General features: G+C 51.5%; 1 protein-coding gene across 1 annotated transcript in view; it reads right to left on the bottom strand.

Moving 5' to 3' along the window:
* Positions 1 to 279: 279 nt before the first annotated feature.
* RAP2A (RAP2A, member of RAS oncogene family) overlaps positions 280 to 13,210 on the bottom strand; it is a 37,197-nt gene continuing 24,266 nt past the window's right edge. The window contains exon 2 of the mRNA XM_055132644.1: positions 280 to 4,300. Coding sequence (XP_054988619.1) covers positions 4,063 to 4,300 — 238 coding nt within the window. The 3' untranslated portion in view covers positions 280 to 4,062. The remainder of the gene's footprint in view (positions 4,301 to 13,210) is intronic.

Genomic DNA, 13,210 nt, shown 5'->3' with positions numbered 1-13,210 from the left:
ACGACCCAGCTAGTAACAAAAAAGCAGGAAAGAAGACTCACAGAGATAAGTCTTGTACTGGTGATCACCGATTTTCAAAGTCTGTCCCTTGTTTTCATTTGTAAAGGCTATGAAGATCAGACCTTGCTTTTTCTTTTTTTTTTTTATGATGACCTTTCAATTTAATCCAACTTGAGTATTTTGAATTAGAGCATGAAATTCTTTCTGTGGAAGTTTTTGGTCATTTTCTATTACCTTTTTCCTGGCGAACATGTAACAACACAGAAAAATCCAGCAAAGTTTCATTAAATAAATTTATTTGTTAAAATAATTTAACTCCAAATACAACTGTTGAATTTGCATTGAGTTATAACTACAATTCATGTTTTAATTGAAATGTCAAGGTTTAACAACTGACAACTGTTACAAAACAATAAACTTTTGTTCAATTTTTAAATGGTCAGTTGTATTAGAGGTCAACAATTAACTGTGAACTCTATCTCTGGGAAACCCCAAATCAATAATGATAAGTTTGTTTCCAAAACCCACTGCAGTCATTCTTGAAACCCTGATCAAGATTTAATAGATGCACAATGACACATTAATTTAAAAAAAAAAGGGGGGGGGACCCCACAGTCTTTAACAGCTGATTGGCTAAGGAGACAATTAAAGCTTACCCAGTGCTAACACAAGACGGCTGAGGACAAGGAATAGGAACGAACAACAGCAACCAACCAAGTGAGCACTTGCACGATCGAACGAATGGGCACGACATTCCCACTGGGAAACTCTGGAAAGCAAAGAGCAGGTACCCTCAGGCAGCATTTTCTGGATACAGAAAAGCAAATATCAGTAGTTTCACCGGAGTGATGCGAGAGTTCAAAGTTCAGTCCTAATTTTACAAACCGATGGAGAAAAAAAATAAATCATCAAAGCACCTTTCAAGAGTTTAAGAAAGATTTGATGGAACACTTTTGATCAGCTGCTGGCTTGTTTTTGTGTAAGTTGAGCAGAATGAAAGGCATCCGTCACCACCGCTTATCACAGCTTGAAAGAACCCCCCAAAGTTGCCAGGTACAAGGGAAAAAAAATTTATTTATTTATTTTTTTGAAAATGCTGCCTTTGTATAAAAAAGTAAAGCAAGACAAAGCCCAAACAAAAGGAAACCTTATCACAAGAGCTAAAGAAAAAGTGGGTCTTTGGATCAAACCATAACATTTTAAGGCATGTTAGAACAACTTTCACTTATCTAGTTGCTAGTCTGATCAGGGCCTAAGATAAACAGTGACACGAGGTCACCAACTTTTCTCTGTAGCCACTATTATTTCATCATGTGCCAACAAATTTAGTCTTCCTGATTTTAAGCTTTTTTTTTTTTTTTTAAGTAACGATTCAACGAACACATTCACGCCGGCTGAGTTCTGTTCACGGCAGATATGACGGCCCAGGAGGCAGCCAGGGTTGTTCTGGATCCTTCCATGCTCTGTCGAGAAATTTGCAGGGCTGTGTGGAAACACTGATCAGGTAGCAAGATCTGCTATTATTAACATCTTTACAGTAAAACGCCCACCTTACCGTCTGTCACAAACACTTCTAACTGAAGCCCCAATTTTCAGGTACTCCTTTCCCCTGGACGCTCTACCCCCGCTGTTCGGATGACTAACTTTTCGGGTCTGCAGAGCAATCCGTAAGGGCAAACTGCAGAAATCTCTGATCAATGTTTGGAACAGGGGGAATCCTAGCTGTCATGAATCGCCATCCATACGGAATTCTTGAAGAACAGAATCAGTCATATGAGGCGTCAAAAATCCACGGACAAATCTATTTTGGTCAATCGATTTCTCTTTAGGTTTTCTCATTTCTGCCCCACGTCTGAACAAGGTCAATTTTTCAATAAAATGGGTTAGAACTTTTTTTTTTTTTTCCTGTCCTATGAGCAAAGTGCCTCACAATTGGGGACTCATTTAGAAGCCTACACTGAGGAACATGGAACACTCACAATCCAAGGCCTTTTGACAAGCGCGGCCTGGTCACACCCACATTATCTATGAAAAAAAGCGCTATCCACCTGGATGTTTGTTTTTTAATTATTTTTTTTTCTACCTTCTAAGCTCAACGCCAGTTCACTTGACACGTGGGGGCTACCGACCATTTCCACTGTGGATAGAAAACACAAATCGTTTCAAAAGGAGAAAGCTGTTTGTTTTTTTGTTTTTTTTTCTTCCGTATGCGTGTTCTGCAGTACGGACGCGCAGGCAGGCAGTTAGCTCTGACTTGTGCCAAATTCGTAGGGACGGTAAACACGCATGCACGCACATACACTCTGCTCGCGGTGGCGCACGGTTCGGACCAGAGATCTTGCACGAGAGCGGGAACCGAGAACGTGGGGCGGTATACAGATCACAGAATCACAGGCTCGGGCAATGTTGCAGTTCCCAAGGGCAAGTTTGGCTCCGGTGGCTCCCCCCCGCTGGCACGAGCACGCTGAAGGGGGCGGGGGACCCTTCTCCACTTGATTGTAAGACTTATGAATAGGTTTGTTTTTTTTTCTTTTTTTGTGTTTTTTTTTTTTCCTGTGCCATTAGTCATGCAAATGATAAATACTTCACGGCTATGAAAAACCCAAAATGTCAGAGCTTGGAGCACCTTATTCAAAAACAAAATATTCACTCTAGCTTTATTTGCCACTTCAGTAATCAGGGCAAAATTGGTAGAAGAAGAAGAAAAAAAAACTCATAGAATTCTCCAGGAAAATGAAATAATATAAAGGTTGGTTGTTGGGTTGTTTGTTTGTTTTGTTTTGTCCCTTACCTTCCACTCTGTAATTTAAGGTCGACTTTGAAACCCAAATCATTTTCACATGGCTACTCAAAAAAAAAAAAAAAATTTTTTTTTTTTTTAAAAAAACAACAAAGCCTGCAATTTAAGCTCTGCTGTAGCGAACTTGATTTCGAAAGCAGATTAAGCCAAGAATCACACCACAACCCTAGCCCTTAAAGGCAAGAAGGAACCGGCGGCTCTAGCAGACGCCAAGAAACGCCAGGCGTCTGTCCTGTCCAGTGAGCTGTCCGCAGACGGGGTCCCGCGGCTGGCAATGGCTTCTGTTCCCTTACACGGTGCTGCGTGTCCCCCGGCGAGGACAGGCGTGTGACTAAGGCTCCGCACCCCTTCTGTCCCCGTGGCATCCTCCTCCTTGCAGACAGCGAGACAGACCCCGCCTGGTTAATAAAGGGGCGGGCCTGGGCGGCTCCTTCGTGACCCCCCAGCCCCCCTGAGTGGCCCTCAGGGGCCACAGCCACCTCTGCGTGCTGGGCCGCACGTCCCCGGGACCCGGCCTGCCTTCTGCTGCTCTCTGGGGGAAACTGAGGCAGGAGTTCTAATTCCGGGTCCCGAGAAAAAATGAGGAGGGACGCCTACAATTTTGAAAACAAAATGAAAACGAGGAAAAAAAAATAAAAATAAAAAATCAAATCAAATCAAACCAGACAAGAAAGGGGTCAGCTGAGCGAAGACTCTCTCCCCGTGAACTCAGCCGCAGGCCAGCTGTCAGGTTCTGAACTTGAGGAAATAACCTTGGTTATGAAGCGCTAGGTTGAGTCCGGGAAACTCAGTACTCTCTTCGTAGGAAAATATTTCTCCTTTACTTATTATTTATTTATTTATTTATTTATTTTAAAGAAGAAGAAGAAGAAAAAAATATTTTACTTGTAAGGAGTCCGAGGACTCCTTCCGGGCTTCACGCTCGCCACGACGTTTTTTCCTTCCGTTCCAACCGCTGGCTTCTGCCCATGCGGCGACAGTGCCCCGCAGGGCTCTCGGCGGGGATGGGTCACCCTGTAGATCCATTGGCTGTGCCTTCAAGTTGCAGGTGCAGAAAGGAGGCTGGGGACGCTGGTGAAGACTGGAGTGGCTGGACACCCCCCGTCCCTTGGCGCGACCGGCCGGCAATCAATCATTGCTCGACGGGGCCTGGGGGGGTGGGGGGTACGGGGGGGGGTACGTGGGGTGGGGGCTCCGGCTTCACCGCGGCGTCCCGCCTCCAGTCCCGGAGCAGGCCCCGTCCCGGGCCGCCCCGTCCGATGCTATTGGATGTTACAGGCCGAGCAGCAGGGGTCGTCCTTGTCGGGCTGCGCCGCGTAGTTCATCTGCCGCACGATCTCGGCAAAGAGTTCGTCCACCATGGTCTTGCTCTTGGCCGACGTCTCCATGAAGGGGCAGCCCCACTCCTCGGCCAGGGCCCGGCCTTCGCTGGAGGACACCTCCCGCTCGCTCTCCAGGTCCACCTTGTTCCCCACCAAGATGACGGGCACCTTCTCATACCTACGAGAGAGCAAACCACACTTCAGCTACTGCGAGATGGGCACGGGGGCGGCCATCCGGGGCACGTTCCCCGCCCCCCTTCTGGGGCAGAACTGCACCCCACTGCATGCTCTTTTTTTTTTTTTTTTGCTTTTTGGGTCACACACGGAGATGCTCAGGGGTTACTCCTGGCTCATGCACTCTGGGATTATTCCTGGCCGTGCTTCGGGGACCATATGGGATGCTGGGAATCGAACTCGGGTCGGCCGCAAGCAAGGCAAATGCCCTACCCGCTGTGCTATCGCTCCTGCCCCTCACTGCACTCTCTTTTATCCCTCAGGGACTCTTCGGTTGTACCTGGGCTTGTCACGTGACTAAGGTGACAAGTATTGTAAATCATTGGCTTTTCCGGTGATGTTCTCTTTTCCTTCCCAACATGAGCTGTGCTAGACCCTGAGCTTGTAAACCCCACCCCGCCCAATACCTGAGCTTGAAACAGAACCCCAATGCGATGCTTATTCAGGGTGTTGAGAGGGGAGGAGTCAGAGATGAGGGGAGGAGTCAGGGATGAGGGGAGGAGTCCTTATAAGAGACCCCGAAGAACTCCCTTATCTTCTGCCAGGCAGCCAAAAGCTGTGCAGGAAGCTGGTTCTTGCTAGCCGCTGGACCCTCCCAGCTTCCAGAAATTTCAGCAATCTTGTTCTGCTGTTTAGGTTACTCTTACTCCAGCAGGCTGGCTGGTCCAAGATAAGCGGTATCTCAGTAAACAAGTTTTGGAGAGGGAAAAAAAAAAAAAGACCAAGGGGATAAAGATAACAAAGGATAAGAAAAGAAAAAGAAAACTGGTCCTCAGTTATTCTGGTGCCTACAGATAACACCATACAAAAGCTACTCGAATATACAATGGCCACCCTATGTATTTCTCTACTTCCCATGCTGATTCTGTCCTGAGGAATGCTGTGTTTTCCTAGGGTTACTTTACAAAAGCGTTTCAGAGGCCAGAGCGACAGCAGAGTTAGGGCAGTGGGGCACTTACCTAGCTCAGGGCTTACATGGCTAGCGCCTACGCAAGTCTGACCCCCAGCATCACAAATGGTCCTCAGGGCCTGCCAGCAATGATCCCAGCATCCACAGAGCCCCTGAAGAGTGTGGCCCCCAGACCCAAATAAATAAGCAGCACAGTCGAGACATCAGCCTGGATGCTCGTCTTTTCCTCTAAGCAGTCTTGAGCTGGGTGTATGCGAACAAGACCAACTCAAGAGGGGGCACAGGCCCGTCCCTGGAGAATACCACCCCACAGTCAAGGCTTTCCGGAGGCAGGCAGAGAAGGTGGTGGTGACGCTGATTCCCCGATCCCACCCCCGGGCCAGGGGGGTTCTCCCCATTCGCCCTACAGTGCTTAAAGCCAGCCACGCTCCCTCCCATCCCGGTTGTCCCTCTCTCTGCTCTTGGGCACGAGGGCAAACTGACAATGGTCTCAACGAGAGGGCACGCTCCCGGCACCGTGCCAGTTAGCAACCTGGAATAGAAAAACTGATAAGAAAAAAAAAAGAAAAAGAACAAGAGCAAGACCAACAAGTAAACCTGGAATTTGGATTTTACCACTCTGCAAGAACTGGATTTGGAACCGGTTCCACTTACACCGCAGGCCTTGCTAGGGACCCGCTGTACCGGCCGGGCTCGGTGCTCCCAGGCGGAGGGCAGGCTCCAGGCCCCAAAGGCCCCACACCAGGGGTCTCCACGTCTGCCATCTCCACCCCAGCAGCCCTTCCCGGTCCAGCTCTCTGCACCTGGCAGGGAGCGCCAAGGCCGCCTCCCGAGTCCGTGTAACCTGCACAGCCCCCACGTGTCTCTCATTGGGGGGGCAGGAGAGCGCACCCCCCCCGGGTGCCGAGTGCCAGTGAAATGAACGCACTGTCTGAATTCTAATTCAGCAAAACCTAATTTCAGTGTCATAAAAATGAAAGGGGAGGGACGTGGTTATTAAGACATCTTTTTCGACGAGCTAAGTGATGAAATCCGGTGTCCTTTTTTTAGCATGTAAAGCACATTTAACCTTTGATGAAAACCTACAAATATGTGGATTTTTTTTTTCCCAAAGCTTGCCAGGAACGGAGATTATTACAGCTTATCGGACAGCCTGCACCAAGAGTCTGAATGGACCTGGGAGAGACGGTCGAAGGGCAGCAAGACCCCGCCCACGGTGGCCCCTGTGGGCCAGCAGCTGATGCTTACGAGGGGGAGGGGGAGACGGCGGAAAGTCAGCAGCAGAGAAATTCCAAGGGAATCGAAAGTGCTCTTTCCTAAATCAGGATGCAAGGTGCTAGGGAAATCCAGATTTAGACCTTAAAAGTCTAAAAAAAGATCTAGGAGTGGCAAAGACAAAAAAAAAAAAGAGATACACTGTACATTTCAATGTAACGTCCTGGTACCTTTCACCTCAGCCCACTGTAAAATTTTGGAACCGATTTTACAAAGAGGCTCTGAGGCTCCGTTCCCGAGACAAGGGACAGGGCAGACCGCGCTCCTCCCCTGTAACAGATCTGCCCCCCCCACACCCACCAACTGCTGTCTAGGGCACCTGAGACACCGGATGAGACCCCCCAGGGGACACTGCCTTTAGTTCCCCTTCTGCCAATGTCTTCAGCGTAGTGCAGCAGCAGCAGCAGCAGGTGCCCCGGGTGCGGGGCCAAGGACGGGACACGCCAGAGAGAGGCCGAGCGGGTCCCGCCTTCCCTCGCTCCGTCCCCAGCAGGAGCGAGGGAGGAGGGCGGCAAGGTGAGGGGGGAAGGGCCAGCCAGCAGGGCTGCTGCAGACAGAGCCACGGAGCTGGGCACCCCGGTGCTGCGTCCGCGCGGATGCCAAGACCCCTGCCCCCAAACCCGGCCCTCCGACCAGGCACGCCTAGGAACTCAGAAAAACTCACTTCAAGCTCTCAGTTCCTCAGTTTCTCAACCTGGGGGTGGGGGTGAGGGGAGCTGGGCTGCACCATCTCGAGATCTTTAGCAGCAGCACAGCCTGCACATCAGGTCACCCCCACCACATCAGCGCCCCACGGACCGGGCAACTGCCGAGCACTGTTCAAAGAGACACGGGTAACAACAAACAGCATCTTGGCGCCAGGAACGGGCTCGGGACATGGAAGCTGCTACAAGGACCAGCAGGGACCAGCAGGGGCCAGGAGCAATGGCATCCCCACTGAGGCGCGGCCGGGGGAGTACAGCCGTGGTGTCCGCTGGAAAGGGACTGAAGAAGGGGTTGCCAAGCAGGTCTCTGGGAAAAGAATCCCCCGGTGGCCTGTGGACTAGATGGTGGAGAACTGGAGGCAACATGTGACGTGTGTGTGTGTGTGTGTGTGTGTGTGTGTGTGTGTGTGTGTGTGTGGCAGGGGGCCATCTGTACACCCCCCTGCACTGAACAGTCGACCCTAGTGGTGGCCGTCTCTACACCCTCCTCAACCCCTGCATGGGAATTCTGCCGTGAGGTAATGCGCACACTGGACACTAACCAGTAACTCTGGAATCTGGGTGGTCCCAGTGGTCCCAGCAGACAGTTAAACCCGCCTGACAGAGCCAAGGGTGCTGTGGAAAGACCGGGCATGCACAGGAGGGGCAGGCAGGCTTGTCTGACTCCTAGTCGCGTCTGCCCCTTTGCCTACACACAGTCCAAGGTGGAGTGCGACACACACAGAATTTCCCGGAAGTCCACCCAGGGTGCTGCCGTGAACCTGATCCCAAGCAGGAGACAGTCCCCGCCACAGGTCCACAGAGAAACGTCCCCTCTCTGCCTCCTTGGGGGTCTCCTGGGAGCCATGACCAGCTCAGACAACGGTTCTGCAGACAGACAATGACTATCCGGAGTCCGTGGACTTGTCTAGTCCCATGAATTCTCCCACTACGAACTCCACAGATGAGCACTGTATATTGTCCCATGAATTCCCCTATTGACTCTACAGATGAGCACTGTGTAACTGACCCACGAACTCCCCTCTAAACTGTACAGATGAGCACTGTGGACGGCCTGTCCCTTGAGTTCTCCAGATAAGCACTGTGTATTGTTGACTATATACATATCACAGGGTAAATAAAAACAGCTCCCCCAAGAAGCTCGGAGAGAAACCTCAAAACTCTCGGAGGATGGAGGTTCTCCGCAGGGCAGCCTGGCACACGCCACAGTGCCAGGGCACCGCCAGTGTTAGTCAAGGGGCTTGGGGGCCTCCCAAGTGTGTAGCTATGTGTACGGGTATTTGATCCAGCTTGTCCAGACATGGCTGATCACCCAAGTAGCTTGAGAACCAACATACGGGCTCAGACCTGGGCCGGTGGCCGGGGAGCTCAGAGTCTATTAAAGGAGGAACTGCACCTGCAGCTCCAAGCTCTGGAGACTAACTGTGACGGCGAGAAGAGTTTCGGAGTCAGCGGCCTGAACCGTCAATACTGCATGTTTAGCGTCCAAGGTTGTATCTTGCGCCACGTCCAGAATCAATTTCTCACTCCCTTCTTCACCAGGAGAGTGAGGTGGCACGGACAGGGCAGCAGCAGGGGAGAGGACTAAGGGGCCACTGGGCTCCAAGTGGCTTTCACTGGTTCAGCTGCAACTCTCTTTGCATTCAGAAATGAGAATTAAAAATACGTAGAGAGGTCCTCTTCTTCAATCTTCCACCCAGGGTTAAAAATTTCGCCTACCAAGAGAATTTATAGGAAAACAGTCCAAACTTCTGCCACTTCACTGGATCACTGTCATCCCGTTGCTCATCTATTTGCTCGACCGGGCACTAGTAACATCTCCATTGTGAGACCTGTTGTTACTGTTTCTGGCATATCCAGTACGCCACGGGGAGCTTGCCAGGCTCTCTGAGAGGGGCCGAGGAATCAAACCCGGGTCGGCTGAGTGCAAGGCAAACGCCCTACCCGCTGTGCTATTGCTCTAGCCCAGCCACTTCCGTTACAGGTGACAAGTTTACCACATGGTCACTGCATTAGAACACAGTCAGGGGCAGGGAATTCCAATGCACGTGGCTACCCTGACCTGTCAGATCTGTAAACATCAGCGTTAAATGGTTTATCCCTGGAACGGACTGTGTCCTGCGGGCAAGGTGCTTCCCTTGCACCCGGGTGCATTTCCCGAGCCCCCCAACAGAATACCTGAGTGCGGAGCCAGGGGTAAGGCCTGAACCTTAGGGGGTGGCTGCCCCCACTCCCAGCACCCCAAAAAACACAAAAGATTAATCCCTATTTACTGCCCGTGATCCAACATCATGTCCCCCTTAAGAATCTCTTAAGATTCTTTGTTTTCAGACTATGAAACATAAAAATCTTTCCTCTTCCTTCACATAAAAATAGGTTCTGCTTCCCTCCTTCCTGATATTAAATAAGACTTTAAAAAAAAACTCCCTGGAAATATCTGAATAGGTAAAGAAAATGAAAATATGCTTAATCGCACCTCAGTGTGAATGATCACTCTATTTTGGGACATACACTTCCATACTATTTTTCTACATGTGCTTGTAGAAAACACTTTTTCAAAAAAGGTCAGGCTAATAATATTTAGTAGCTTTAATTTTCCTTTGGTATCATGGACCTTTCCAGGTCAGTAACTGATAAACACTGAATTAATGGCCAAGAGGCATTTCGTTTTATAGGCTCTGTACCATAATTTACTTCTTCCCCATTAAAGCGTCCGACGGCTCCAGTCATCCATTTTTTTCATTGACAGAGAAATCTGATGAACCTTTGTCTTCACACACTCTGTGTGTTTGTATGTGCGTGTGTGCATGCATGTGTGTGATTCTTTGAACAGACACATGTGCGCACACAGTTTCAACAAACAGACATCTCTAACAACCATCAGTGCTTTCATTTAAACTATTTCCTCTCCCTTAGGGCCGAGTATCATGGAGGTTCTAAAGAGAGAGGGGGGGGGGGGAGAGAGGAAGAGGAGGGGGAGAAAGAAAGAGGAGGGAAGGAGGGAGAGTGAGTGAGAGGGCTAGAGAGCGAGACAGGGAGAGGGAGAGAGAGGAGAGAGGGGAGGAATAAGAGAGGAGGGGGAGAGAGAAAGGAGGGAAGGAGGGAGAGTGAAGAGTGAGCGAGAGGGCTAGAGAGCAAGAGAGGGAGAGGGAAGGAGAGGGAGAGAGGGAGAGAGAGAGAGAAAGAGAGAGAGGGAGAAAGAGATAGAGAGAGAGAGAGGATTGTTGGACTAGGAATCAAAGTTTCCTTCCAGGGTCTGCTCGCGTGAAATACCAAGATTACCTATAAAGGTGGCAAACACAAGCCAAAGTAAGATTCTCCCTCTATGAACTAGCTGACTTGTTTCGAAGTGACAGAATATCATCATCAAAGGGCATTTCTGGTCATTTAACCTGAATGATGAAAGAAAGCCCCACCTGCATGGTGGTGTCAGACGGCAGACCCCGCACCAAAGAACTGCGCACACGGTGAGCGGGAGACACAGTGAGACGGCCCCTGCTCCGTCTCCGACGCCCTCCTCTCCGCCCGGCCCGACAGGACTTTAAAGGAATAAAATCTATTAGCAGAAGGCCACGCGGGGACTGCCTGTGTGTCTAACCAAGTGAGCATAAATCCACTAGCGCCTTCACCTCTCACTGATTTCAAGTAGAAAATAAGGCCCAAGTCGAAAAAACAAGCAGCAGAGAACACGCTCTGGAGAGTGGGGCAAGGTGGGCAGACGGGGAGGGAGCCAGGGGGGTGTGCAGGGGGCAAGACGCGTGTGCAGGGGACGAGACGTGTGTGCAGGGGACGAGATGCGTGTGCAGGGGGTGAGATGCGTGTGCAGGGAACGAGACGTGTGTGCAGGGGACGAGACGCGTGTGCAGGGGGCGAGACAAGTGTGCAGGGGACGAGATGCGTGTGCAGGGGACGAGACGCGTGTGCAGGGGACGAGACGCGTGTGCAGGGGACGAGACGTGTGTGCAGGGGACGAGATGCGTGTGCAGGGGGTGAGATGCGTGTGCAGGGGACGAGACGTGAGTGCAGGGGACGAGACGTGAGTGCAGGGGACGAGATGCGTGTGCAGGGGACGAGATGCGTGTGCAGGGGGCGAGACGCATGTGCAGGGTGTGCAGGGGGCGAGATGCGTGTGCAGGGGATGAGACGCGTGTGCAGGGGACGAGACGCGTGTGCAGGGGACGAGACGCGTGTGCAGGGGACGAGACGCGTGTGCAGGGGACGAGATGCGTGTGCAGGGGACGAGACGCGTGTGCAGGGGACGAGATGCGTGTGCAGGGGGCGAGACGCATGTGCAGGGTGTGCAGGGGGCGAGACACGTGTGCAGGGGATGAGACGCGTGTGCAGGGGACGCTTCTCCTCTGGGTGCTCTTTTTGCTCCTGAGGCACCACGCATGACTCCGAGGAATTCAAACTCCCCAGAAGGCCAGGAACAAGGGGCTGCCCGGACCCGAGGCCTGTGCGTAGACGGACACCCCTTCCCTCTGCCCGCTGCCCCAGTTCAGAGCATGGACCCCGGCCGGCTGGGCTGGTGGGCAGCGCCAGCCGCGGAACAGGCGGCAAGAAAACCTTTGGCTCGGAATGAGGGGAACGGCTCTCCCCAGGCCCCAGAGGGAGGGACAACGTCCCAGGTCTCTTCCCCTCAGCCCCAGGTAGGGACACGAGCCCCGGCAGGCATGTGGACGGGAATCTGGTGCGGGCCGTGTCCGAGCCTGGCTGGTCATTTCCGGACCTTGAGCACCAACAATGTGCCGACTCGGATCTGAACCTGTGGCCTTGGCGCCGCCAGAGTCTATGCGAATGTGAACCGTACCCGCGTCTACAAGCCCCGGAGTCGTTGGTCTCCGGAAGGAGAAGGAGGAGGGGTCCAGCAGCCGCTGCGCAGAAGGCCATCGGGCACCTTGACCGCACGGACCTCCCGGAAAGTGTGCCAGCACACGAAAGCAGAGCCCGGCCTCTGCACACAGCCCCGGAACCGTCTCGAAGACAGACCCTACTGTTGGCTATCGAGAGCAACTCCCACGCGTGCCAAGAACTGAAAGGACACAGAGTATGTCCTTAGACCTAATGGGACTCGACAGAAACCAGCAACTACAGATATCTGAAAACGGAACCCTTGTCAATAACCCTCATGTTGTTGTTATTATTATTATTATTATTATTATATATTTTGCTTTTTTGGGTCACACCCAGCGATGCTCAGGGGTCACTCCTGGCTCTGCACTCAGGAATTACCCCTGGCCGTGCTCAAGGGACCATATGGGATGCTGGGAATCGAACCCGGGTCGGCCGTGTGCAAGGCAAACGCCCTCCCCGCTGTGCTGTTGCTCCAGTCCCACCCTCATGTTATTATTAACAAGCTTCTAAAGGACCCCTCAAAGCATAGACAGCACATGAAAAATCAGGGGAAAAAATGCAGTGGGCTAGACAAGACAAAGCAACATGCCCAAATCTCCTGCGTGTGTGTGGGGGGGAGGGCGGGGGGCTGGGAGAGGGCAGCTAAAGCAGAGCATGCAGGGAAATTACTGCATCAAATATCTGAAAAGGAAGACTCAAAGCAATGAGTCGTTTTTTTTTTTTTTAACTTTAGAAAACTATGAAATATGGGGCCAAAGTAACAGCACAGCGAGTAGGGTGCTTGCCTTGCACGTGGCTGACCTGGGTTCGACCCCTGAGTGCAGAGTCAGGAGTAAGTCCTGAGCACCACTGGGTGTGATTCCCCCCCAAACAAAAAAGTAAACTAATGAAACCACATCTCTCTCCAATTCTTCGTGGTACCAAATGTGAATTCTCTAATTCAGGCCCAACAGCTGTCTATGGAAGTACGGCATTTCTGAAGAGGCGGCACTTAACCTAAGCTCTGACGGCAGGGCCCCAGCAACTGAGAGGGCAGCCCCAGATGAGGGGGAAATTGACAAGCCAAGATTCTTCCCTGAAAGCTGCAGGAGATAAGGCTGAGTCAGACAGG

Source organism: Sorex araneus, chromosome 1 (genome assembly GCF_027595985.1).
Source record: "Sorex araneus isolate mSorAra2 chromosome 1, mSorAra2.pri, whole genome shotgun sequence".
Classification (NCBI taxonomy): Eukaryota; Metazoa; Chordata; class Mammalia; order Eulipotyphla; family Soricidae; genus Sorex; species Sorex araneus.
This window is presented reverse-complemented; position numbering and strand designations above follow the sequence as displayed.